The sequence below is a fragment of the Triturus cristatus genome, chromosome 4_1 (assembly GCF_964204655.1).
Source record: "Triturus cristatus chromosome 4_1, aTriCri1.1, whole genome shotgun sequence".
Lineage (NCBI taxonomy): Eukaryota > Metazoa > Chordata > Amphibia > Caudata > Salamandridae > Triturus > Triturus cristatus.
Window position 1 is genome coordinate 264,743,879 of NC_140585.1, and position 27,055 is coordinate 264,770,933.

A 27,055-nucleotide genomic window follows, 5' to 3' on the forward strand; every position below is an offset into this window, starting at 1 on the left:
TCTACACAATTTTAAGAACACTGTCAGGAGCAAGCTTTCTGATGCAGTAGTACACAAGGAGGAAGGCTGATACAAGATTCTAACTTTTAAGAGCTATTGTATGACACAGTAATACACAAAGGTCCAAGTTAATGCTAGGCCACGTGGGATTCAACCTTGCTACCAGACATACATACATATGAAACTCCCTGCGCACACTCTACAGCCTCCTTTTATGCTGGTGGACCTTTATCTGCCCTTTGGAGACAGACATCCATGGAGAGTGCTTCTTATCAGGAAGATAATTACTCTGCAGCATTAATAGATCATCCTACCAGAGTTCTCTGCATCAGAGAATGATTTAATTAAATATCACAATGAGGGCCCATTACAAGGGCACTCTTCAAGTATCAGGAGTCTGTATGGGCTCGGCCTTCACTCAATACTCCCCCCCCCCCTTCCCCCCCCCCCAAAAAACACTTCCCTAGTACCTGGACTGCTGGTCTGTGGAACATGATCCGTCTCTTTCAGGTGCACCAATAAAGTCCTAAGAAAGAAAAAAGTAGATTATTGAAAGGAGAATGACAACTGTTTATATCTTAAAAATATTTTTATACACATCTAAGGACATAAGCAGAGACGTGGAAAAAAACAGTTTACCCTGCATAGTCTGTGGCAGCGACGGACAGACAAGTACATTACAAGAAAGATACACACATTGTAGAATATGTTTCAGAAGCATTGCTTTAACTGAGACAATTCACTTTTGTTGTATTTAAGGTTACTATTAATAGCAGGAGCTAATCAATTCCGTCAACAAACGCAGTGTAGTAAAACACTCTTTCATAAAAGAACCTTGGGTGGGAGCGGCACTTTTTAACATACAAGGTTATAACCAAAGAGCACCTCTTGTATAGAGTCGAAAAATAAGAAATAAATTAATAGTTTTCTAACTCTGAATCGTTTTTCAGTGTCTTCGTAGTCACATGATTTTCATAAAAACAAACTTTATTCAGTAGATCTTCATGATCAAAGAATTTCCATAAAAAACAGTCCATGCATTTCAGTCCTTCTCACTGAACTTCTTCACGGCTAAATAGAACAGTATCTACTTACCAGACAGTTACATAGGATTTGTGACTAACTGGAAATCAGATTTGATTGCCTGTTCTACTGATGTAAGAGCAAAAATCAGAGGAACACTAGTTCATTCTGTACTAGCTCTCCTTTAAAGTGCATTTCCTTTTAGAGTGCACTGTCTCCGCGTGAATGCTTTTGGCTGGTGAAGGTGGGCACTAATTGTCTATGTACGGACATAGCTGTCTTTGACAACTGGTTTAGTTTGTAATAAATCTCAGTTATTCTTGCGTTTTTAATCTCGGTTTATTGATTCGGTGTTTTTCCTAGTGGCAAGCAGATTTGCTAGCTTTGCACAATACATATAAGTAATGTATAAACTTGCGCAGAATCTACATCTACCAACTATTGTGAACATGCAGACCTGTGGCCCGATGCCAACATAACTGTTTGCAATATCACTCGGCTTCATTTTTGTTAAGTGAAAACCAGTATGGATTGAATACCTTACCCATGCCCATCCAAATCTTCATTTACTGGACTGCAGAATTCACATACCAATGCCCATTTTTGGAATGTTTTTTACTCTGTTCTCCAGAATCTAGCTAACCAGCTACAAAGACACTTAATGTTGCACCATGAAACAGTCGCAAAACCTCAAAGTAAGTTGGTTAGCCTCTCGCCACCAGTTTCACATCCCTTCATGATCACAATCTTCTCCAGGATAGTATGTCCCACTAACAAGACTGTTTCTCACCCACACATCGAAGACTCTCTTCATTACCCACTAATGATAATTTTCTTATATCCTTCTCACTGCTCTAAAAATCTCTGCTTCCGACCACACTGGCTGCCTGTGACGGAGAGGGTAACGTTTAAATCCCTTGTCCTGGCACATTCAGCCCTCTATGGACACCGTCCTGTTTACCTGAGAAAGCGCTTCAGGCTTTATGCTCCTACCAGGCAACTGCGTTCAGCCACACAGCTTCATGCCCACATTCCGAGATTTCGCCTTAAGAGAATTGGAGGGAGCTCTCTTGCTTTCAGGGCAGCTTTGGCCTGGAACCTTTTTCCCTTGAACCTCCGCAGCGTTCAGGACCCCAAGCTCTTCAGGAAAATGCTCAAGACTTTTCTCTTTATCTAGTAGTCTCTTCCTACCTTTCCTTCCACCTGGTCCGCGCTGGGACACTCTTTGAGTAGCTGTGCACGGTATAAATCCCATAAACACAAACATAATAAGGCCTCGATGTCTCTACCACCTAAACCCACTCTACAGCTATATCCCCTCTCACCTGTTCTTACAAGACACCTTACCCTGCAAACAGCTTCCCCCACCCCCAAACATTCTCTGATTCCACAAACATGTCTCTTTTCACACGCCAAAACTACCCCACTCTCCCCCAAATGGTCTCTTCCAATGTCTTTGCCACATCCTTCCTCCCTTTTCTGAAGTCAGTTTCTAGGACTTCCCATCGCAAGGCGATTTTGTTCCCTCTTTAAAAGATTATTTCCCTGTGAAGATAGTAATGTGGTGTGTTGATTCCTTGCAGTGAGACAGACTTACTTCCGCAGGTGGCCCGTGCCTCAAGCTCACACCCACTGCTCACAAGAGGCTAGAGGAAGATGCTGCTGCGGTAGATGCAACGGAGGACAAGCCAGGTGAGAATGCAGAATGCACATCCTCCAGGCTGCCTTGGTGTCGTCCTGAAAATACACAAGTGTAGGGGTCATGTGGTAAAATGAATGGAGCTTGGAACCTGTGCTCAGTCCGCAGAGAGACAAAATTAGATTGACCAGAGAAACCTACGATTTACAATCACCTGGTCTAGGAAGCTAGCTCTCTATATGGGGTACTAAAATCAAGTACACTGTGCAAAGAGTCCAGTGGGTCCCCAACTGATTTACAGAGTCTAATGTAGATAATACTAACGCTCTTTTTTGTGGTAGGGTGGGTGAGCAGTTAGGCTTATCAGAGGGTAGTGCTAAGCATTTGTGGTACTCACCAAGGCACAAAATGAGACACACTCAAAGACTCTCACTGTTGGAGTTTGGTTGAGGGCATCCTGTACCCCAGCGGTTGGTGCTGCATGGCTCCGGCTGGTCCTGGTATCTTCACACTCGGTGCAGAAACAGATCTGACCATCCAGAGCATGAGTACCTTCTCCTGGTCGTCTGCGGCGTTGGTCGGAGAGCTGGAAGGCGGTGGACCAGACTCTGCTTGTCGGTGCCTGTGGACTGCAGGGGATTAGCTCCTCTACACCAGGGGAGACTGTAGGTGAATTACGAAGGCTGGCAGGCTACCCAAGGCTTTGGTAGCTCTCCAGCCTGCAGGACGAGTCACTCTTGCGATTGAGAGACGGCTGAGGACGGGCAGTGTTTCGCGTCAAAGTCCACAGGTCTGCTTCAGTTTTCGCCAAGCAGTGACACTTCTGTGTCCTTCTCTTGAGCCATCAGATTGGAGTACTTTAAATTCATAAGTGCCACTTAAATACTCAATCTAGGGGAATTTAGGGGGAGTGAAAGGTAGTAGCCAATGGGATACCTACCTTTAGGATGTCTACACCCTCTATATATGGGCATAACCCTGACCCTAGACTGCTAATTCCGTCCAAAACTATATGAAGTCATTTGAAAAGTGGGATCCACATCAGCTGGCCCGACCTAGGTGTGGTGCTGACTGAATGTGGGCACACCTAATCTCACTAATATTCCCACCTGTCTTGCCACCAAAAAGTGGGGTAAGGACAGGGGGTGGGTATATCCACTATCTGGAGAGGCCTGGGTCGCATAACAAAGGCGGCAGGGCCTTTGAAGCTTCCTGCCCATGAATGCAAATCCTGCGCGGATTTGCTTTCACCTAGAGCAGGCTTTGTTCCTGGCCTCTTAGAGCGAAGGCTCTCACCTATGGAGGTCTGAACCCTGTCTATGGTGGCAGGCTGGTAGAGACCGGTCAGTCAACACATTAGTCAGTCAGTCAGTCAAGAATTCTTTATTTCGGCCAATATGACCATAAAAGAACAGGAAAAAAAAATAGAAAAATACACCACAATTCATACATATACATTTCAAAGGTAAATTGCAAGTGCAATATCAAAGAATTCCATTTAAACATTATAAAATACATTAAAATAAACATTAGCAACATTTGGGGTTTAAAAAAAAAGGTGGGGTTGATACCAATATAAGGTCACAGAAAGGTGATGGAGGGATCAAATTAAGAGGTGATGGAGTGATCAAATTAAGCAGAGCCTGATTTTAAAATAGCTCGACGCGCACACCACATGGAGAATAGGTATCGGGAGACAGAATACACAATGGGCATACTAGTATCATATTTTAAAATACTATAGGCTTCCGCACAATGGTTTGTTCCAAGGTTTCTATATATCTGTACTAGCCATCGGCATCTAGCCTTCTTATATGCCGGGCAAAAAAACAGTACATGTTGAGCTGTCTCCAAAATGTGGTTGCAAGCTGGACAACCCTGAGTTGAAGTGCCCCCCCAGTTATTTGTGAAGGTACGAATCGGCAATGCTCCGTGCCTGAATTGCAGGAACAGCTTTTTCGCAAGGGGGGCTGGGTGACATCGAGAACAGGTTCTAGGCTATATTGCTCTTTAATCTCTAAGAAGGATGTGGTCATTGTACCAGTTACGGGATTCCTCTTTAACTGATTATTTTTTTAATCCCTGAAGATCTGTGACAAGGTCTTCATGTATATTAACATACTGCTACCTTCAGCGTTAGCCCATAGTTCACTCATCCCCATAGCTTCTAAGGAGTTTTTAATATATGCCAGCCATGGGATTTTGCTGGCTCCTTTTAGGCTCAGCACTTCCTTTAACTCGGCTCTAAACGCTTTTAATTCTGGGGTACTCCATAGGCGTCGCCAATGTAGTAGGGGTTTAAGGGGAGCTGCCTCTGCAATTGGACCAACCCCAAGATCCATTCGAAGTGGCGTAAGCGGATTACTTATCGGGAGGCCTAAGAGTTGCCTAAGAAAATAATTTTCATTCTTTGATAGGGGGACGGTTGGCCGATGGCCCCAGATTTCTGCCCCATACAGGGCTGCCCCCCCTTATTTGAGCTTTGTAGATTTCCATCACTGGCCCAACCCTTTTATGGGTACACTTCCTGTGCGTTTTGGCCAACCCCCCGTAGTCTGTGCCAGCTTAAGGCTGGCCTTCTTTATTTGTGCGCTCCACTCCATCTTCTCAGTGAGTGTTAACCCTAAGTATTAAAAAATGGTCACTTTCCCAAGTAGTTTCCCGCCTAGCTGGGGGTTTGGTCGTGTGGAATTTCTTACGTTAAAAGCCATATATTTAGTTTTTTGTATATTTATCTCTAAACCCCTGCTTTTATAAAATGAATGGAAGATATCTAGTGCCCTCTGTATTCCCATAGGGGACTTAGATAGTAAGAGGGTACCATCAGCGAACATCAAGGCAGGGACCTTGAGGTTCGCTAACCTAGGGGCATCTATATCCCTCCCAGCGGTCAGGGTTTCCACTAAGCCATTAATAAATAGGAAGAGGGTCGGAGCCAACACGCACCCTTGTCGTACTCCTCTTTCTATGGAAATGGGGTCAGTGAGCGCACCATTCCTCCCATGCCTGATTTGGGCAAAATTACATTCGTGGAGCCGTTTCATCTGATAGCAGAGGTAGGGGGGAGCCCCCATTTCTAGTAAGATGCTCCAAGATTTGTCCCTGGGGACCAGGTCAAATACCGATTTTAGGTCGACAAAGATCAAATAAAGGCTGCCACCCTCCAGAAGTACCGTCTTCCAGTACACAAGTTGCAGCCTAAGAATTTGATCTATTGTGGACATTCTAGATCTAAAACTTACTTGGAAGGGGCTGAGTATGCCTCCATCCAGCTCTCTAATCGACCCAATAGCACTTGTGAATATATCTTCTGGGTAACATCTATGAGGCTTATTGGGCGATAATTGGAGGGTAGCAGTGGTGAGCCCTTCTTATAGATTGGAAGGATTTCTGCCCCCAACCAGGTCTTGGGGATTGGCATTCTCAGCAGGATAGCATTAAACAGAGTCCAAAGGTATGGTACCCAGATTTTCGGCTCATTACGGAAGAGGTCACCTGGGATCTTGTCTAATCCCGGTGCCTTAGAGGGAGAAATCCTATTAAGGGCATCTCCTATCTCTTTTAAAGAAATTGTTGGAGCAGCAGAAATAGATAACTGCAAATGGGGGCATTCATTTATATCCCGCTCAGCTACACCCTCTACCCTTTCATATAGAGGTTCAAAGTGGGCCCTCCAAATTTCTGCCCCCAAATTTGGTTCTATTGCCAGTTTGTCATTTGTGAAGCCAGTATTTACTAAATTCCAAAATGTCCTCATATCCCTGGTGCATAAGGCACTTTTCGAGCTGTCCCATTTATCTTCCTCCCATTGTTTCTTGGCCACATTGATTATATTTTTGTGGGCTGTCTTTTATCTGGGCTCTTTCTTTGGATTTGATAGCTAGGGCTAGTGCTTGCTTGGCCTTGCGACAATCACCATTGTACCAAGGCTGACCTGGGGTTTCCTTTTCCCTAGATTTTAAAGTAGGGAAGAAGATATTTGCCAGATCAGATACTAAGCCTTGATGATCGTTCGCAATTTCATGTAGGGCAGTGGTAAGAATAGCAATTTCACTAAATTGGGTTGCAACCTTAAGATATGGAATTGCAGTTTGGTAGAGGCAGGCTAGCTTTTCCTGGGATTCAGAAAATGCTCCCCATTTGACTCTCCTCCTGCAACACATTAGTATTCGGTACGTTTTCTGGGGACACCTCTAAGGTGCTCTCTGGGAGCAATTATTAATAAATACAGCACTGGGATCTGTGTGGGTTAATTAAGAAGAGGTGTTTGGGGTACAATGAAGCCATCATGTAGCTGGGGAACTCATAATCACAAGTGTCCAGCCCATGTACTCGTCATGGCTTCCCTGTGCACTTGTAATATCCAAGGGTGAGCTTAGAGATCACAGGGACACATCCACTCCCGCAGATATGCCCACACACGTATAGTGCACGCTGCCTTAAGGCTGAAAGGCCTGCCGCAGGGGTGACTTACCTATACAACATGCAGTGCTTGATGGGTATGGCCATGTCGACTCTCTGCACCAAGACACACAGGCTGCAATGGCAGTTTGCATGAGGGCTTCCTTTTATTTGATCTTTTTTGTTGGCTTTTTGTGTTTATACACGAGACATTTGTTTCCAATATTTGAACAATGTTAAAATACAGGGATGCGGAATTTACAAACAGTTAGTATTTGTTAACGTCCTCAACATCTGGTCAGTCGTATACATTTACTGATTGACGTATTCCATACAATTTAGATGTGAACATACTACTCATGCAAAAGAGGGAAGGGAACGCCTGACATTAAACAAAGTAATCGTAAATACCGGGAAATTGCCATGCATCATTACAACAACCTTCTACCCGTACGTGTTGTGAGGTAACAAGCGTCTGTGTTAAGCAGTGTTGGAGAACTACACATCATGTAGCCACGAATCAAACAAGAAAACTCTAGATTAATAACAAAGGAGGGGAATTAACTAACAGGAAGGGTTCTCTATTGCCACGTGTGGTGTCTCGCTGCCACTGGATAAATGCCATAATTACCGTGGACCACCTAACTGCCATGTTTTACATATTGCATAGATACTATTCAAGAGCAGCATGACTGTAGAGACCATAGTTTATGCGTACGTGCTAGTTCCTTCGCAAGTTACATTTCGCCAGGGGCGTCAGTGTTCTCCTCTGGGATTGGAGAGCTACCAATATAGCATCCCAGCTGGATAAAATTTGGAATGTATGTAGGCCTAGGGTGTCCTCCCTATGAAGGGCTATTCCCTCCGTCCTAGCCCAGCCGAGTATGGAATGGACCAAGCTTGCAAGGAGGGTGGGGGGCTAGGGGGGAGGGTCGCTGGATTTCAAGCGTCTTGTTATGAGTCGTTTAGCTACCACTAAGCCAAGTTCCAGAAATCTGGTAGTGGTTCTGTTTTTTTGTCTCTAGTAAACACTCTTCGTATGCAGGCCTCCCACGTGTTTGGAAGTGTTCTATCAGTGCATGTGGACAAGTGTCGTATCACTTCCTCCCAGTAGTGTCGCTGAGTGTGAGACGACCACAGCAGGTTTAAAATGTCAGCTTCAGGAAAACTGCAGCGAGGGCAGCATGCATCTTGTCTGAGAAAATAATGGTTAATTTTGGCTGGGAAAAGATATGCTCTGTACAGTATATAATATTGAATCAGTCGGAATTTTGCATCCCGGGGAACTGATGTGGGGCTTGCTAATATCACGTTCCATTCTTTCGGTGTACATGGATGGTCCAAATCTGCTTCCCAGCGGTTCCATTGAGATGTCAAACTTGTTGCCGTATGCGTGCTAAGTGCGTCCGCAAACCATCTAGTGAGGCGACTCCCTGTACCCATACTGCATCATGAGGTGTACTTGTGATTCTTGTGTGATGTCGCCCCAGTGTCATTGAAGCATGCAAATCCAGGAGGCATGACTACGGAAGAGACCCGGCGGGACTCCCTCCTCCAGCAATAAGGTCTCATATGTCATGAGTGTGCTATCACTATATAGATCACCCACTGTGTGAATGGCCGCCTCGTGCCAGGCGACAAGTTGGCTGGCCTCGTCCGCCTATGGCTCCTGGCCATTCCCAGTAATGGAATAGCTGGTGCATTTGATGTATCCTGTTTGAAGAGGAACAGACACGGCAAAAACAGCGGTGGGCCACTTGAACTAGCTGAGGAAGAGACTTGGGAGATCTGGTGCATGGGTGAAAAAGATGGAGTTTTGCATCCGAGGCGTATGGGGGAGGGCATTCTCCACTGTGTCCGTCAGGTATTGCTCCGCCTTCCACCGGGTCACCCACTGCATCTGGGATGCTAAATAGTAGTGTTCTAGATTAGGCACAGCCAACCCCCCCTTGAGCTAGGGGCAGATATAATTTCGCAAGCGCCACTCTACAGCGCGACCTGTTCCATATAAGGTCGCAGCACATTCGTTCTAGTGGGTACAAAAAGGATGGGGGTAAGTAAAGTGGTAAGTAAGTGAAATTATATAAAAGCCGCGGGAGCACTATCATTTTAGTGCCACTATCCCTGCTACTGAAAGATTGAGAATTTTTCAAAATGCGATTTGCAACGTCAGAGAGGTGACTGCTCTGGTGAGGTTCCCGTCCATCAGGTCTTGGTCAGTGTGATAGATCCATATTCCCAAATATTGGAACATGGTCGGCTGCCAAGTTACTGGAGTATCACAGGCAATGAGGCACGGGTCTGCTGTTTGGGCATTTTTTCCACTAGTTAACCCGCAGCCCTGACAATCTTGTAAAAAGGGTGAGAATGTTAGTTATGTCAGTAGGGACAGACCGGACATTCCTGATATACAGTAGAATATCGTCAGCATATAACGATATTGCGTGCGTGTCTGCATCTAGCGGGATACCCCAGTGACCCACAGAATTGCATATGACCAGTGCTAGTGGCCAGAGACAAGATTAGCAGGGAAAGGGGGAAGCCCTGTCTGGTGCCTCTGCATATCCTTATATGTTTCGAGATTAAATTCCCGGTACGCACTCGCATGGTCAGTTCATCATACAAAAGTCTGAACAGGTGCAGAAAGTGTGGACCAATCCCATACCTCAGCAGTACACTGAAAAGGAATGACCACTCAATAGTGTCAAAAGCTTTTTCCAGGTCAAGTACCAAACACCCCGATCAAGGTCAAGTGTGTGAGGTGCATCTCATTACACAGAATGACCTGTGCAAATTGAGAGGTGTTACGTGCAGAGACGAACACATTCTGGTCCCCGTGTATTAGTTGTGGTGTCAGTGACACCAACCTCCCTGCTAGTACTCCCGCAAATATATTATAATCTATGTTTAATAACGCTACGGGGTGATACGATCATAGTTGTGTGGGATCTCGGTCAGGCTTCGGCAGAGTGACCAGTGTGACTTCATTGAGGAAAATGGGCAAATGTGTGTATTGTAATGCCTCTTCGTACACCCGATGCAGTTGCGGAGCAAAGAGGTCCGCATATGCTTTGCAAAATTCGGATGGAAATCCGTCTGGGCCAAGAACCTTCCCTGAGGCGAAAGCATGTATTGTGCCTCGTATCTCGTCCGGCGTGGCAGTGGTGTCCAACTCCATGCGTTGATCCTGGGTCAGTCTGGGGAAAGCAAGGCCATCTAGGAAAGTGCCTGTGTCTAGGTCTGACGCCTCCAGCGTTGACTGGTATAATTTTGTGAAGTGGAGGACCATCTCCACATGTATTTCATGTTGTGTATATCTCGTCACGCCATAAGGACACACCAACGCAGTGATGGGCTGGTATTGTCTAATCAGCCAGGCAAGAAGGGACCCGGAGCGGTCAGCAGTCGCACGTGGTTTCGCAGAGTGTACCGTGTAATTCAGGCACTTCAGTTGTTCAATCAGTGTCGCATGCGTGTTACGCGTGTTTGTTATTGAAGAAATGCAGGAGGGCTCAGCTGCTTCCTGCACCTCTAGTGATGTTAGGGTACGTTCTACATCTAGTAATTCTGCCTCCACTTGTCGCCCCATGCCACTTCCCATTCCCAGGCATTGCTTCCGTAATGTGACCTTTAATGCGCCCCATTCCACCAGAGCTGATGTGGCTGTGCCTGTATTGTGTGTGAAATAATCAGCTATAGCAACATCTTCCAGCATGGCAGGCTGAAGACGCCGGGACCGGGGGAAAGAGGAGGGCTCCTTTTTTCCCAAGCAAGTGTTATGAACTGTGGGTCGTGGTCAGCGTGGGTGCAGCCAAGATAACCTGTGCCTGTGACGGAGGAGAGCAGGTTGGGTGCACCCAACGATCTATCTAGCCGGACATGTAATGCGTGCGGTGAGGAGTAAAATAAATACAACTCTGTCGTGGGGTTGCGGTATCTCCAAACATCCACCAGATCCCACTGCCGCATCCAGTCCCTTAGTGGGGAAGCGTTAGTGGATGTTGTGGTGCAACAGAGAGGAGCGAAAAGACCTATCCAGACCTACATCCATGACACTATTGAAATCCCTTCTACCTCCCATGGTATGCCACAACACTTAGCAAGCACCTGTGAGAGTAATCTCAGAAATGGCCCTTATTCTACATTGGGGGCGTAAATGTTGTCTAGTAGGAGGTGCCGACCACCCAGTCTCCCCTTGATAAAAACATATCTACCCTACGCATCCGTCACCACTTCCTCCGCCAGGAAGGGGGTGCCTGGATAGATCCAGATAAGTACACCCGGGGCGTAAGACGAGAAATCTGTGGGGTACACTCGCCCCCTCCACTTGTGTGTGTTGCAATTTAGATGTCTCGGTGTGTGTCAAGTGCGTTTCTTGCAACAGAGCAATTAGGACATTATGCCTTTTGAGATCGGAATATACCGCATAGCGGCGAGAGCTTGTGCGTAGACCCCGCACATTCCAGGTGAAAATTCTCTGTTCTGTCATGTAACTACTACGTGATGAGTTGCAATATCTCGGAGGTCCAGGTATGCGTGTACACGTGTATTCGTGGGTAAAAGCGACGGAAAAACACCACAAGACGCTCCCGCAGCAGAACCCATGTAACCTGGTTTGAAACCTAAATACAAACATGGTAGCGTATGAATACCAAAAGGGCGGACCCTATAAACAGAAGGGGCTGTCCAAACTTATGCTTAAACGTCTGTGAAACTAATCAAACCCCCAAGTAATAAGGGTAAAAGAATGTGAAACCTTGCGGGGCGTTTAAGGGTATCATCCCCCAACCTTACCAGTGATTATATAGCCTAAAGAGGCAGTGAGAAATTGAGTAGGTAACAGGATACGTATCCCCTTAACCCGCCGTCATACTGGGGGCCAAAGAGTCGTATAGCAGTTCCTGACCCGGCCCATCCTTCCCCATGTGTTGACAACGTAATATGTTCGTTTTGCAGACAAGTAGCAAAAATAGAGCGGCAATGGAGAGCAGAGAGCAAGTATAAACAAAGTACATTTCAAATAATAGCGTCAGACAACTGTGGTGTAATGTCCGGCAAGATTAGCAAGGTTGTGTCTGACGTTCAAAGCATTGAGGACTCCCCGTCTCCGGAGGAGTGGACTGATGCTGCATCTTTCTCACAGCCTTTGGGGGTGGCTGCTATGCGCTCTGCCTCACTGACAGCCTGCTGCCGCACGCTCGCTTATGATTTGATCCAAGTCTGGCATTGCCACCAGACTGGGCGGGAGTCGTTTGCTTCGCCACCCACGCGTTCTGGGCACATCTTTCGAGGTGTGCCGCTCTCCCCTTCACTGCTTGGTCGGGGACCTGAGAAATGACTGGTGGTTTCCAACCAGTCCCATGTGTCCTGAGGTGTGTCAAAGAATTGTGCCTTTCCACCAGTCACCACAGCTGGAAGTAACAAGGAGTATTGGATATCCAGTTGACGGAGCTCCTGCTTTATTTGTTGAAATGAGCCATGTTGACACTGCACTCTCAGCATGTAATCCAGGAAGAACATCACACGTGTGTTCTCTAACCTTTCTATAATTTCCTCGTTTCGCGCAATATTGCATGTCTGTCTCTAAAGTGAAAGACTTTGAAGATGAACGGTTAAAGTCCCGACCCTGGCGCCAATCGCCTGGATGGGATGCTGTGTCCGCGTTCAATCGTAAACAAGCATCGGCATAGCCAATAGGTCTCGCCTTTGAGACCTTATAAGTGTTCAGCCAGTGCTCTCGGCTTTGCCAATGTTTTAAAGCTATGTTATAGAGCATTGTGGCTGCTGTGCAGCATGTTGAAAAGTTATAATAAAAAATTATTATAAGTATTTTTGTTACCTTGTATATAACCAAGAAGGTATTATGTACAACTCAATGACCCAATTAAAAAAAGAATTACCATACAAAATGTCTTGTCGTTGCAATGCTAGCGACTTCTTCCTGGCTGTTCTAAAGTTGAGGTGGTGCTTAGTGATGTTGAGGTGGTGTTGAGTGATGCTATAGTGGTGCTTAGTGATGCTGTGGTGGTAGTGAGACATGGTGAGGTGGTGGTATTGGGGTGGTGTTAAGGTGGTGCTGAGTTCTGTTTAACTGGTGTTGTTTTGAGGAGATGCTTGTTTGATTCTGGAGGTGATGTTGCGCTGTTGGGTACATTTTTTAAGAGATTGTATAAATTACACAATACATCATTTAAGCACCTCAAGGCAAGCTCAAAAGAAAGCACTGACGGATGTTTTTCAGCTTCACCTATGTTGTGTAATGTGTGGGAAGGGTGGGAATAATGTCAACCTAAAAAGAATGTCTATTGCTTTAATGAAAATGTCATAATGTAACTGTGTTATGATGATCAGCTGTGCGCTGCACGGGTTTTGGGAAGCTGGGAGGGTCTTTGCACACAGAGCGCCAATGGCCGTGGCGGCAGTTTGCAAACAACCTAAAAACATGTAGCCCGGGAATTTTTGCCCTGCAACCACACGAAGCTAAAAATACAATGGGGCAGGCTCCCTCTACCAACACATGCATTGGTGGAATCGATTACGTAATTAAAAACGAAACAGTAGAAAACTGTGCGTGAGAGACTTTGTAAAGTTGCAATAGCGCTGATTTCCTAAAAAATACTAATATAAACAATACCACAATGAAAGTACAACTTTCAAACTATACATCTGAAAGTTTGATGCAACAAACAGGACGGAGGCACCCCTCTACCCGGGCACCCTGTCAGTAGTAGTTACCTTGTTTGTGACAGTGGGACCCCGCTCCTTCAGGCCGCACGCCCCCGGGGGTTGCTGTAGGAAGAGCGGCAGGAGAAGCAGCAGCATTGAGGCCCAGTTGCTCCTGGGGTGGAGAGAACCCATTCCCGTTGGAGCCCGAGGAATCGGCGGAGACCAGCACCGCGAAGGAAGGCTACAGGACGAGGAGGAGGCGGTGAAACTCCGAGAGCAACGCCCCGCGCATGCTCTCTGCCGATGCGACACCTAAATGCCACATCCTCGACATCTATATCTAGCAGTGCTGCTCTTGTCTAGCTGTGCACTTGTGTGAGTTTCAGAAGTACTACAACCAACTGCCCGTTTGTACGTAACTGGTGCGCATGGAAAGCACTCCGATACCTTCGGGTCGAGTTTGAGCTATATAAAACTGCAAACAAAAGTACTAGACTTACAACAGCAGCTTGTTGTGGGGGCCATAGGGCTCCAGGAGACAGTGAGCGAATGCACACTAAGTTTAAACTAAATTAGGTTAAACGGCAGCACTGAAACAGCGCGGAAAATACCTGAAGAATAGTACAAAGAACAGCGTCCCGCGAGTGGTGCGTGCGCGCTGTAAGGAAGAAAAAAAACCGAGGAATGCAGCTGACACCTTGCGCGCCGCTGCTCGTTCCCGCAAGCAAAACGCTGTGGCAGTGAACCTTTGCAAAAGAGGTGGGGCATGCGCCCTTCTTTAGCCATTTGCAGGCTACGATAACGAAATGACACAAGCAACAACCAACCCAATGCGTGGGGGAGTCAGACCCACACAAAGTAGTTTATAGTGCTTACAAGAAGCCTCGCAGAGAAGCACATGCGCGCTGGCTCAGGCTCGCCCTAAAATGCAAGACAGGGAGGAAGTAGGCAGCAAGTCCTCGATCCACTGCTCTACAAATGCCACTGCATCTTGGCCTTCCGCCCCTTCTGGCAAGCCGATTAGGTAGACATTATTCTACCTGGAGCGGTCCTCCGCATGCTCTACCCTGTCTTCTAGATGTCTGGCTTCATGCTCTCGCTGCTGGTTTATTTCTGATAGGGTGCATTCTGTAGTCGCCACTCAGTCTGATAGCTTTCTGTGGTCTGCATGGAGCAGCGTACGGTCTGCTGATACGTTGTCTATTTATGACTCCAGTGAGACACGAGATCTCTCTATTGCATTCAATATGGCATCAAGTCTATCCTCTGGGAGATGGGGCGGATCTTGGGTGTCCGATTGTTCTTTTTCTGTTTCCATTATGGTCGAGGAGTGCGAATAGGCTCTGGATCCAGTCCCTCGGGTGCTGCCAATTGCTGATATATCACTTCTATTCCAGTGGATAACACAAATTGGGCAGCGAATGCACTGAGTGGGACGCATATTTGTGTCAGCTTATGGCTTGGCCTTGTGTTTCTTGTTTATGTGTGTGTGCCCTGCGGGTAGCAGCCTTATAGTATGACCCCGGGAGTGTGCACTTCGCTGTCCAACAGGCGCACTATTCAACTATAAAGTACCTATGCTGGTAGTGCTTAGTAACCTGTGGTCTTTTCCAATGCTGCCCCTGGCATGCGCCCCAGTGTTCTTGCGAGGATAGAAAGGTCGCTGTTTGGCGATTGCAAGCTGTCTTACCTCAATTAATTTGTAAGTGTTGCCCTCCGGGGTCAGAGGCTTCAGATTCGCCACCCAAGTTAGATAACAGTGGGGGGAGCCCTATAAGTGTGTTGGGAGTGCCACCTCTAGTGAAGCGAGATCTGAGACCTCAGTGCAGAGAGTGAGAGAGGGATGGGTACGGGACACCGCCTCTCGGCCTCCGGCCACCAAATCTCAGTTCCGGGCTGCTCCAGCAGGCTCCCGTCTCCGCTTCACTTAGGTGCCTCCGGTCTGCCCACCGATGCCAGCACTCAGGGGAGTCCTTAGTGTTCGCTGCCCGTTGTGCCTCACCTCTTCTCCACAGCGCCGTTTGTGGTTCATCACTAGGTTCCTGCTCCGGACCACTTCATCGAGTTACGAACTCCTCTCTATCGAGTTCTTCCGGCCCGCCCTTTGTTAGCGGATTTTGGGCGATTTCACAGCATTCGGCTGTCTCCGTGTCTCAGCTCCTTCACTCGACTCTAGGCCACAGAGCGAACCACTAGCCGGGCTTCACTCTCACGCTCACAGCTCTGGACATTGCTTCGGTCTCTGGCCCGTTGTTGGCTTCTGTGGTGGGCAGGTGCTCGTTTTTTGGCTCTATATACAACAGAGCAACCCGCTGGGATGCAGGGAGCTGCTGCTGTACCGTATGTTACGGGATGCCGTTCCGCAGTGCAGTAATTAGATGGATAAGGGGGATATGCAGCAGAGCGACACTAGAGCTAGTCCGCCATATTGCCCCTGCAGGCCACGCCTCCTTGGTGAGGGGTTCCGTAGGGTGGCACAATTTGCGCTGCAGCCCTTAGGGACCCTCTTTAGTTCCAAGGCACTAGGTTCTAGGGGTACCACCTACTGGGGACTTACAAGGCTCCTAACAGGGTGCCAACTGTGTAACAATGGAACCATTTAGGGAAAGAACACTATTACTGGGGACCTGCCTAGCAGGAACCAACCACACTTTCAGTCAAAGTTGCATCAGATACCAGGCAAAAAGTGGGGGGTACTGCAACAGATTCCAGTTTCCAACACCTGGACAGCAGACTCCTCTGAGGCTATGAAGAACCTCAGAAGGGATCTGCAGCCTGGCCTCAAACAGCAACATGACAAAGTTCCGAACATGAGTTTACTCATAAGTATACTCATGATTTATTTGTGGCCAGCAAACAGAGACAAAGAATTGTTAAGCCAAAGAAGCAATGATCATTTTTGCCCATACCACTAAACATAAGCAAAGGGAATTCCAGGAAACTGACTGGTGTACGCGCACTCTACAAATAATTTTAACATAACATAACAGTACAGACTTCCATATTTTAAATGTGCCTGGACTTAGGACTGACACATTAATTTCAGACCCCAGTAGAGGTGCCTGCACTTCACTGGAAGCATATTAGTTTAAACTATAGCATCCTCGAGTCCCAAAGGTCACCAGCGTGCCCTGAAACAGTAGACAACATGGTAGATTCTTGCCAATATCATGGCAAGTACCCCATCAAGATCATGGGCAATCAGTTAATCAATCAATCACGTGTTTGTTAAGCGCAACTACTCACCCGTAAGGGTCTCAAGGCGCTGGGGTGGGGGGGGGGGGTACAGGTTCAAGTCCATCAAGGAGAGGGTCTGTCAAAGAGTCAAGTTTTGAGGTTTCTCTTGAAGATAGGGAGTGATGTCTGTCTGAGGTGGAGCGGTAGGGTGTTCCAGGCTATGGGCGCGAGGAAGGAGAAGGAGCGGCCTTCCGATCTGGTCTGTCTGGTGCGGTAAACCACGGCGTAGGAGAGCTGGGCTGATCGTAGTATCCTTTGGGGTGCGTGGAATTTGAGTCGGTTGTTCAGGTATGCTGGTCCGGTGTTATGGAGGGCTATGTGTGCGTGGGTGAGAATCTTGAAGGTGATTCTAGCCTCGAGGGGGAGCCAGTGGAGTGTGCGCAGGTGCTGGGAGATATGGCAGTGTCTTGACAGGTTGAGGACCAGTCTTGCGGCGGCGTTCTGGATGTTTTGTAGCTTGCAGGTGAAGTGTTTGTTTGTTCCGGCGTAGAGTGTGTTTCTGTAGTCGAGTCTGTTGGTGACGAGGGCGTGAGTGACGGTCTTTCTGTGCTCGAGGGGGATCCATTTGGACGTCTTACGTAGGAGGCAGAGGGTGTGGCAGCAGGAGGATGCGACGGAGTTGATCTGGCAGTCCATTTTGAGCTTGGAGTCCAGGATGATTCCAAAGTTGCGTGCGTGGTCCGTGGAGGTGGGTGGGCTTCCGAGGGCGGGGGGCCACCAGGTGTCGTTTCAGGCGTCGGGGTTTGGGCCCATGATGAGTACTTCTGTTTTGTCGGTGTTGAGTTGTAGGCAGCTGCTTTCATCCATTTAGTGACAGCTTCCATGCCTGCTTGAAAGTTGTGTTTGGCTGTGTTGGGTTCGTTGGATAGGGAGAGGATGAACTGGGTGTCATCTGTGTATGACACAATGTTGAGTCCGTGGGTTCTGACGATGGGGGCAAGCAGAGCCATGTGAACGTTGAAGAGCGTGGGGCTGAGGGAGGACCCCTGGGGGACTCCGCAGGTTATTGGTGTAGGTGTCCGAGAGGAAAGGAGGGATTCTGACCCGTTGCGTTCTGCCGGAGAGGAAGGAGTGGATCCAGTCAAGGGCCTTGTCCCGGATCCCTGCGTCGTGGAGTCTGCGTGTTAGGGTGCGGTGGGAGACTGTGTCGAAAGCCGCTGAGAGGTCGAGGAGGATGAGGGCTACTGTTTCTCCTCTGTCCAGTAGGGAGCGGATGTCGTCTGTTGCGGTGAGGAGGGCGGTTTCTGTGCTGTGGTTTTTTCTGAAGCCAGATTGGGAGGAGTCGAGGATGTTGTGCTCTTCGTTGAAGGTGGCGAGCTGGCTGTTGATGGCTTTCTCGATTTTCGCTGGGAACGGGAGCAGGGAGATGGGTCTGTAGCTTTTGAGGTCGGTGGGGTCCACCGAGAGCTTCTTCAGGAGTGGGTTGATCTCGGCGTGTTTCCAGTCGTCGGGGAAGGAGGCATTCGCCAGGGAGCGGTTGATGGTGAGGCGGAGCATGGGTGCGATGGTGTCAGCGGCTCTGTTGAAGATGTGGTGGGGGCAGGGGTCCATTAGGGCTCCTGAGTGGACTGACTTCATTGTCTTCAATGTGTCTTCGTGGTGAGGGCTGTTCAGTTGTCAATTGTTGGCTTCAGGGAGTCGGGGTGGCTGGTGAGGGTTCAGTATGTTGGTTGTCTTTGGCAATAAATATATCATTGATAATGTAAATAAATTACATAGAAAAATACATCTAGATCAAACTCATGTTTTGCGGTCATTATACTGAGATTAGAAAAAGATACTTGCTCCCTATTTTACGTACTCAGGGCTTTATTCAGGTAAAACCAGCCCTGTTGTTTTTGCAACTTCTTCCTAATACAAAAGTAGCCTTTGCTGTCGCTAGTTTTCTAGTGGCAGGAGCACGTCTAAATAAGTTCCAAATAAGGCACAGGCACTTTATCTCAGAAAAATGAATTTCCTCTCTTTTTTAATTAACCCTTCTTTTTTATCCTTTTTAAAATATTTATGTATGTTTTATTGCATAAATTTAATGTTTCTTTTTGATAATTGTATGCAAATTTAATGATCTGATGAAATGTTGTTATGTATTTTTGCTCGATCTTTTATGATTTTTAATAATCGAATAAAGATAATTGACTGACTGAACTCATTAGGGGCTTGAAAGGATGCCCTCAACTTGTTATACATCAAACCAGTGGCAAAGCAAAACTTAAATGTAAAAAATATGGAAATCGCTAATCTCCAAACGTTTCCTCAGTTTCGTTTCTCTCAAAACTTGAAAATAATTCATCCAAAAACACGCTAGAATTGTGAAAACTGGGCAATCTATGAAGAAAGGCAGTCACAATAGATGTACGAATACATTACTTCTTGCACATGCTCTGTCATTATGCCGGCCATCTGACAAAAAATTACAGATCCTTAATTTTGTGCATACACAACAAACTAACCCACCTCTAGACACTCACAATCAGTGATGGAATCTGAAAAAAAGCTAAACTAGCACAGGATCACATGATTCAATCAAATGGGGACACCAGGATTCAAACTTTCCAAAAAGGCCATGGTAGATGCTGCAGAAAATGCACCAGTAACGTGGAAGTTAATGTCAAGTGTGGGCTGCAGCATTTAAGTCATGGACACATACTGAAAATGAAAACAAAAGTGCAAAGTAAAAGCAGACAGGGCCTTTAGGCTCCGGCTGCTCCCACTGTGATCGTTACTCTAGTGCATATCTCCGCTAGGAGGGCAACAGCACCAGGAATTGCCACATCCCCCTCTCCCCCACACCCAAGGATAACTACAGTATTGCTGCCCCCCCAGGGAAGCTAATTGGGGGTGTACCTACAATCTGCTCCCCTGGGGAACAGAAAGTCCACTAAACACCAAGGAGTTTTATATTAATTAAAAAAATAAAAAAATGGGGTGGGAGCCAGTCTGTCCAGGCATTGGGTGGTACCCCCACCCCTAAAAGCCCCAACAGTCTATCTGCCCCCAGGGTGGGGGCATTTATCCCCACTGTAGGACATGGCCCTTTTTGGCTAAAGTTCCCTAAACTTTTTGCCTTCCCTCTAGACCTTTTTTCTGACATGGTGTTGCCAACTTAGATGCTTTGGACACTTTGCCACTGCTGATCAGTGTCAAAGTGCAAGTGCTCCCTGTATTAAGTGTAATGGTAATTGTTTATTTATAATTGGTATATTTGTTTTACTAGTAAAGTCCCTAGTAAAGTGTACTATGCGTGCCAGGGGTGGTAACACAAATGCTACTAGTGGGCCTGCAGCACTAATTGTGCCACCCACACCAGTAGCCTTAAAGAGGGAACTCAGGCCTGCCACTGCAGCGCCTGCGTGCAGTTTGTTAAACTGCCTTGTTGTCCTGGCAAGTGCACCCACTTGCCAGGCCTTACCCATCCCTTTTTATGCACATCAGACACCCCTATAGTAGGCCCAAGGTACCCCCTGGGCAGGGTGCAGTGTGTGCGAAAGGTAGGACATGTACTGACGTGTGTACCATGTCCTGACAGTGAAATACTCTCCATTTCGGTTTTCACTGTTGAAAGGCCATTTTGCCCATAGGAGAGAATGGGAGGCTGTGTAATATGTTTCCAGCCTATAGTCCCATTGGCTTAAGATGGAGAGGTGAAGTTTAGTATGCCTGAACTCACAATTTCATACCACATTTTTTTGCAGTTTTTGCATTATGTGTTTAGAAACCACACTTTTAGAAGTGGCTGGTTTTTTGTGTTCTAACAATTCTGGTTGTGATTGACTGTCTGGATTGGAAAGCGATAGGATCTGGGAAATGTCTTGACCCAGGGGAGGAGGTGAGACAGCAACAGGCTGACCTGCATCTTGAGTGTAGGGGGGAGGAGTAGCCCCTGGAGGTGAAGAGGCCTGGGCTGTCGTCATAAAACAATGGCTCCATCTCCTGCTGAGTGATTAAGGATCCAGACCCCAACTATCAAAGGAAGAAGGTGTCACTGGCAGGGAGACACCCAGAACTGGCTTGGACAGGGGTGAGTGCCCCCCTGAACACAAAGACATTTAGGAGTATGACTATGAGATCTGAAACTCCTGAACGTTGGACTGATCAAGACTGAAAAGGATTGAAACTACTTCGTGGTCAAGAGGAACCTCTGCCAAGGAAGAAACATCTGAAGAGACTGAAGGAAAGGACTGACCCTTGCTGTGTGTTCTGGGGCTGGCCTGCAGTTTGCAGATTTAACCAAGGAGAGGCTAAGGGACTTTGCTGTGTGCTGTGTCCTGAAGTAACTTGTCCCCAAGGGCCAGAGGAGAGCTGGCTCCCCTGTTGTGGAAACCCAGGAATATAAAGGTTTCCAGGTGTGTCTCAGCGACGCTGTGTGCGTGTGCTTTTTGCAGCCTGAGACCTTCGTAGGAACTGCCCCTTGATCGTGTGCACCCGGAGTCCAAGTGTGTCTCAGCGATGCTGTGTGCGTGTGCCTTTTTGCAGCCTGAGACCTTCGTCATTGCCATCGGCCTGGACTGGCATCACCAGAGGAGCTGTACCGCCGGCCCGAGCCGGCCTTCGCCACAGAGGGACCTCGAACCATCCCCGTTAGGGGGGGGGGGGGTGGGGGGGGGGGGGGGATTGGGGAGGGTGAGGGAGACCTGTTCCACTGCCCAAGATCAACGAAAGTCGCATCGGAGGCCCAGCCGAGAGGAGAGGAGAGTGAGATCGTACCCCCCAGGTAACACTCAGCGAGCGTGCGTGTGTCGCGCCTTGGGCGGGGTGCGGTCATTCCTCCCTTGGCAGCGTCAGCCTCTGCTGAAGTCCGTATTGTGGCCCGTACTTGCCGAGGAGTGGCATTGCCGGGGCCGGAGTGTGGAGCTCAACTTTGTTTTCCATCGTAAATTGTGTTGGGGGCATATTTTGGCAGTAGCTGACCGCGAGTTGGCAGAAGTGGCATAGAGACCAACCCGAGCACCGCGATTGGTGCCGGAGTACATTATTTTGGCTTTACGAACTGCCGGATTGTTGCATTACGCACTGCATTATTTTTGCATAACAAACTGCCTGATTATTGCATTACGCATTGCATTATTTTTGCATTACGAACCGACTGATTGTTGCATTACGCATTGCATTATTTTTGCATAACGAACTGCCTGATTGTTGCATTACGCATTGCATTATTTTGGCATTACGAACCGTCTGATTGTTGCATAACGAACTGCATTATTTTTACATTACGAAGTGCCTGATTCTTGCATTACGAACTGCATAGCCTTGCATTAGAACTGCATTGGATCATCTAGAATTGTCCATTAATACTGGAAGAACCTACAAGGGGTGGCTGGCCTAAAAACCGGCCAGGTGAAATATTACAAATACGCATATGTTGGATTTTTATAAACATATAATTGTTTTTTTTATGAAACTTGTGTGGAATCCATTTGTGGTGTTACCCAGGGATGTGGAATTTCTATAGCCCGGGACATTTTGTTTAGGGCAAGGGCAACACATTTTTATGTGTATTTTGTCCTTGGGAAAAGTAGGCCCAACCCCCTCCAGCCAGCACAAGCCCTTTGGCTGCCAGTTTACAATACTACATTATGGATCAGTGAAAGGCATTTCCTGCATTTAAGGTAATATTTGTGTCCATGTGTTAATGCTGTTCAAACTTGTATTTATGGTTCATTAATGAAAGCCTTTATTATTTGGATGAGCACTCCAATTAAATGTTATAAGCTCAGACTGCACTACTGAAAGTGGTTTCAGTATAAAAATGTTTACATGTGTACACACGTTTTCAGTGTTTAGCAATACGAGGCAATGTATAATGCTCCCAGAATGCTCTCTGATTAGATGCAAATATTTGCAGACGCTTAAAAGCAAGATTGATGATTCTTTGCTTCAAAATAAAATGTTCACAAAAAATGCAAAAACATTTCGCTAAACTACTGTAAAATTTTAGGTATCATTTCTTTGCATCATCATTCAGTAAAATGTGTTGTTGTTTGCTAGTATTTCCCAAAAATATTCATAATCGAAAATCAATGTAACCAGTTTTAATAAGGTTATGGGAAACAAAAATAAACAAGCATTGGTAAAGCCAGTGGGTCTGAAATTATTGGTCAGCCTTTTGGTTTTGTCATTGCGTGACTTGTTTTGGCATGGTTTTTGTAAAACCTTATTGGTGTGGGAGCTGCCGGGCCCTCACCATTATAACAAACATTGGCAAAAGCAAAAATTGTTTTGGTCTCAAAAAGCGCACATTGCCACAGTAGTTGCTCGCACTGAACAAAACAACTGTGTGTCGATGCTCCTTGTGAAAGAACAGAATGCTGTCACTCACAGTGAAGCTAGCTGATAGAGAGAAACAGAATTCTAATAAACACAAAGGGTCATGGTTAACACCAGACCTAATTAGAGGCCCAATTATTAAATTAAGTCTCAAAAGTGCACCGTGACCTTGCATTAAGTGCAGATATACGGCGTTTGTGAATTCACATGACTTTACAGAAGTAGGCGAAGTCGTAGTACTCCTACAAAATATTTCTGATCTGCATTTAAGCATGAGCAAGTATGCAGGTGTAGATTTGCTCATGCGAAAATCGGAGTGTTTGCAAGTTTACTTTCCCTCCAACCACTTTTTTCTCCAACATGGCATGGGGGTCTGCACATCAAGGTATTGGTCCTTACCAACGCTCCTAAAAAACATTCTTTCTGCTCCTCCAGGAGGTAGACGAGAGGAGAAAGTCTATTGGACGTCAGGGTTGAGCATTTTCTTTTTTAAAATGGGGTAAAGAACGGTTATCCTGGCATCGGGCCGAAACCCCCTACCCCAACCAATAAACTGCTAGCAGTATTTCTGGTTCCCTTGGGCCTATAGCCCACATTCTGCAATCATTCCCATGGTAAGACAAAGGAAATGTTGATCTTTTGGGCACAATTTTGACTCTCCCGTCCGCATTCTGCATTCCCTAGGTGGAAAAAGTACTGTCTGGTACCAGAGGGCGGGAGCTACCACACCGTGTTCTGCTTCTCAAACTATTTTCCCTGGTGGTCTGGTGAGCTATCTGCCCCCCGCCCCCCTCCCTGGGTCACCTCGCCCAACCTCCATCTGGTTGGACAGATTGGAGTTAAATACCACCCAGTGGTCTGAAAGCCCACCAGAAAACCAGGCAAAAAAGTGAGAAAAGAAATAGGATGGGCTAATGGCTAACCTTGGCATTGGGCCCCGGGCAACAGACAGTATTACTGCCCCAGGGGATTTCTCCCCACTGCCAGCCCATATGGCAAAACTATACCCAAAGAAATTCCACTCCTCTCACTTGCCATGGTGAATGGCTACACTATTCGGGCTTCGGGTCAACAAGCAAGCAGGTAACCCTAGAGTGGGCATAGCTGAAACCCAAGGGAATCCAGTGTGGTGGGACTTGCATAGACCCTAGCAAGTGTTCTCATATTTTTGCGGTAGAAAACTCAGGCATTTCCAGGAAATGGCCAAAGTCTACCACCCTTCCATGCCTTCCATGTGTCGGTGTACTTAAGGAACAATATAGAAAAACACCAAAACTGTAACCGTGTTAAGACCTCATTGACTTCACAAGCTTTGACTGGTTGTTGCTGCACCACTTGTATGGAAATACTGGATGAGAGAAACTTTGTGGATCCCGGCAGATTCCTGAGCTTTTCTTCACAGAAATGTGAGGAAATCCTGCAATTTCAGCCAACGTTTGCAGGCCATTCCGGATAAGAAAATTTAGTGGGATCCACGCAAGTCTCGCCACCCTCGACCTACCTGTGTGTCTAGTAGACAGAAATGTCTGGAGTTGGTTGGTTTGCCTGGAAGCCACCACAGCCTGGGCCCAAATACTGAAGCTACCCCCATCACCAGAATAAGTACATTTGCAAGAAAATCTTGATATTCCCCTGTTGTATTTTACGGCCTTTCATGTCACAGATGCTAGGCTCGCCCACAAAAATGGGGTACCATTTTAAATGGGGGACGTATGGGAACACAGATCAGTACAACTTTTGATATTATCAATTGAACTTCTCCCCATTTGTGGCTTACATATGTAAGCCAGCGTGCAAAAAAGAACACCTTTTACAAAACGCCCTCTAACTCACATGATATTATGGATAACCTCAAATTTTTAGTACTAATAACCACCATTCCTAAACTTGTTATCTTGGGCACATTTAAAATGCACTGGTTTCCTTCATATCCCTTTTCTAGGTTGAAGCCTAAGGACATATTGGGGACTTTCACAAAGTTGGCCTAGGAATACATTCCACCCGTTGATTGATATTGGCTTTGTGGTTTGCAATATACGTTTTCTTGCTTTATTTGCTTTAGAATGTCCAGGTACAGTTAGTCCATCCCGTTGCCTAAACTGTGTTTATGGTATTCTTCTACGAACTCGCTTTCTGTAAACAGGCCTTTAAATCTTGTTCTTATCTTGTCACATTTGCTGTGCATTCAAAGAATGAGGTCAAATGTCCGGCGCTGTCTTCCAGGGGCGCTTGTTTACTTTTCTTTCTCTGACTTGAAAGTGAAAGGACTTATGTGACAATCTTGCTGGATACTGGGGGCACGAAAGAGTTTTTTTTCCTAGCACACGAGAACATTTAAATGGACTGTGTACGCATTTCCGAATATACCGGAATTAGGAATACAAAGAAGCAAATTTTGTATTATTTTGAAGTGTGTTAGAAACAAATATTTTAATATGATCAAAACAAATCATTACACTGAAGTGATGCAATTTCCACAAATTTTTGTATGTGCACTGTATAGTTTTATTAGTAAAACCGTATGTCTGTGCAAATGTAATGTTAATTTTCAATTCAAAATGTGTTGTCTGTAATGGCAGTGCGCTACCACATCATGTATACACCACTCGTCGCCACTCCACTCGTCGCCACTCCACTCTGCACCACTGCCATTCACACCACTGTACTCTACTGTGCATCCCTCCACTTTACATCACTCCACGCTACGCCTCTCTACTCTATCCTGTTTCACTCTACTCTATGCCAATGCACTGTACACCACGCCACTCTAGGCCATACCAATAACTCTGCACAACTCCACTCTAGGCCACTGTACTTTACGCTAATCCACTGTACACCACTCTAATGTACTCTGCACTCTAGGCCACTGCAGTCTATACCACTTAACTCTATCAATCAATCAATCACCCAGGTGTTTTTTAAGCACGACAACTCACCCATAAGGGTCTCAAGGCGCTGGGGGTGGGGTGGGGTACAGGTTCTAGTCCATCAAGGAGGGGGTACGTCGAAGAGCCAGGTCTTGAGGTCTCTTACGAAGATGATAAGTGGTGTTGTCTCTCTACGCCATTACACTCTGTTCTGTTACTCTACGCAATTGCACTCTACCCTGCATCACTCCACTCTACGCCACTTCACTCTATTCCGAAACAACCTACTCTACACCACCGCGCTCTGCGCCACTGCACCTGTCACTGCACTCTACGTCCCTGCATCACTGTACTCTACTCCACCGCTCTAGACGCCATTCTACACCACTGCTCTCTGCAACACTGCACTCTCCGCCACTGAACTCTACGCCACTCTACTCTGCACTACTCCACTCTGCGCTACTCTACACCACTGCCCTCTGAATTACTCAACTCTACGCTGCTCCACTATGTGCCACTCCACTATGCACCATTCTATTCTACAACACCACATCGTACGCCACTGTAGTAGATTAGCTTTATTCGATTTTTGTTACATAAAATCATAAAAGCAACAATTCATATATATACATATCAATACAAATCATTACAATAAATAACATTTAATTAAAACAGTATTAAATCAATTCAGACGAGTTCGCTAATCTCCAAGTTCCGTTTTCTAAGAACACTTTTTAAAAAACCGGACATGATCCATAGTACAGGTAGCATTCCCCAATTGCTGCAGACTAAGGAACGCAGGACGGCATTGACGACAAGCACCTTGCTTCAAGTACTGTTTGATCCACCTATTACGCTCACTCCCATATAATTTACAAAACAATACTACATGGAAGGTGGATTGTGCAGAAATACTATCACAAGGGCAAGGAGCCAGGGCTCTAGACCAGTCATT

The 27,055-nt window shown here is 46.6% G+C and overlaps 1 protein-coding gene across 3 annotated transcripts in view; it reads right to left on the bottom strand.

The window, feature by feature from the left end:
- SSBP1 (single stranded DNA binding protein 1) overlaps positions 1-27,055 on the bottom strand; it is a 141,853-nt gene that overhangs the window by 102,679 nt on the left and 12,119 nt on the right. For all 3 annotated transcript variants that reach the window (XM_085652013.1, XM_085652014.1, XM_085652015.1), the window contains exon 2: positions 471-526. In XM_085652013.1, coding sequence (XP_085508139.1) covers positions 471-494 — 24 coding nt within the window. In that variant the 5' untranslated portion in view covers positions 495-526. The remainder of the gene's footprint in view (positions 1-470; positions 527-27,055) is intronic.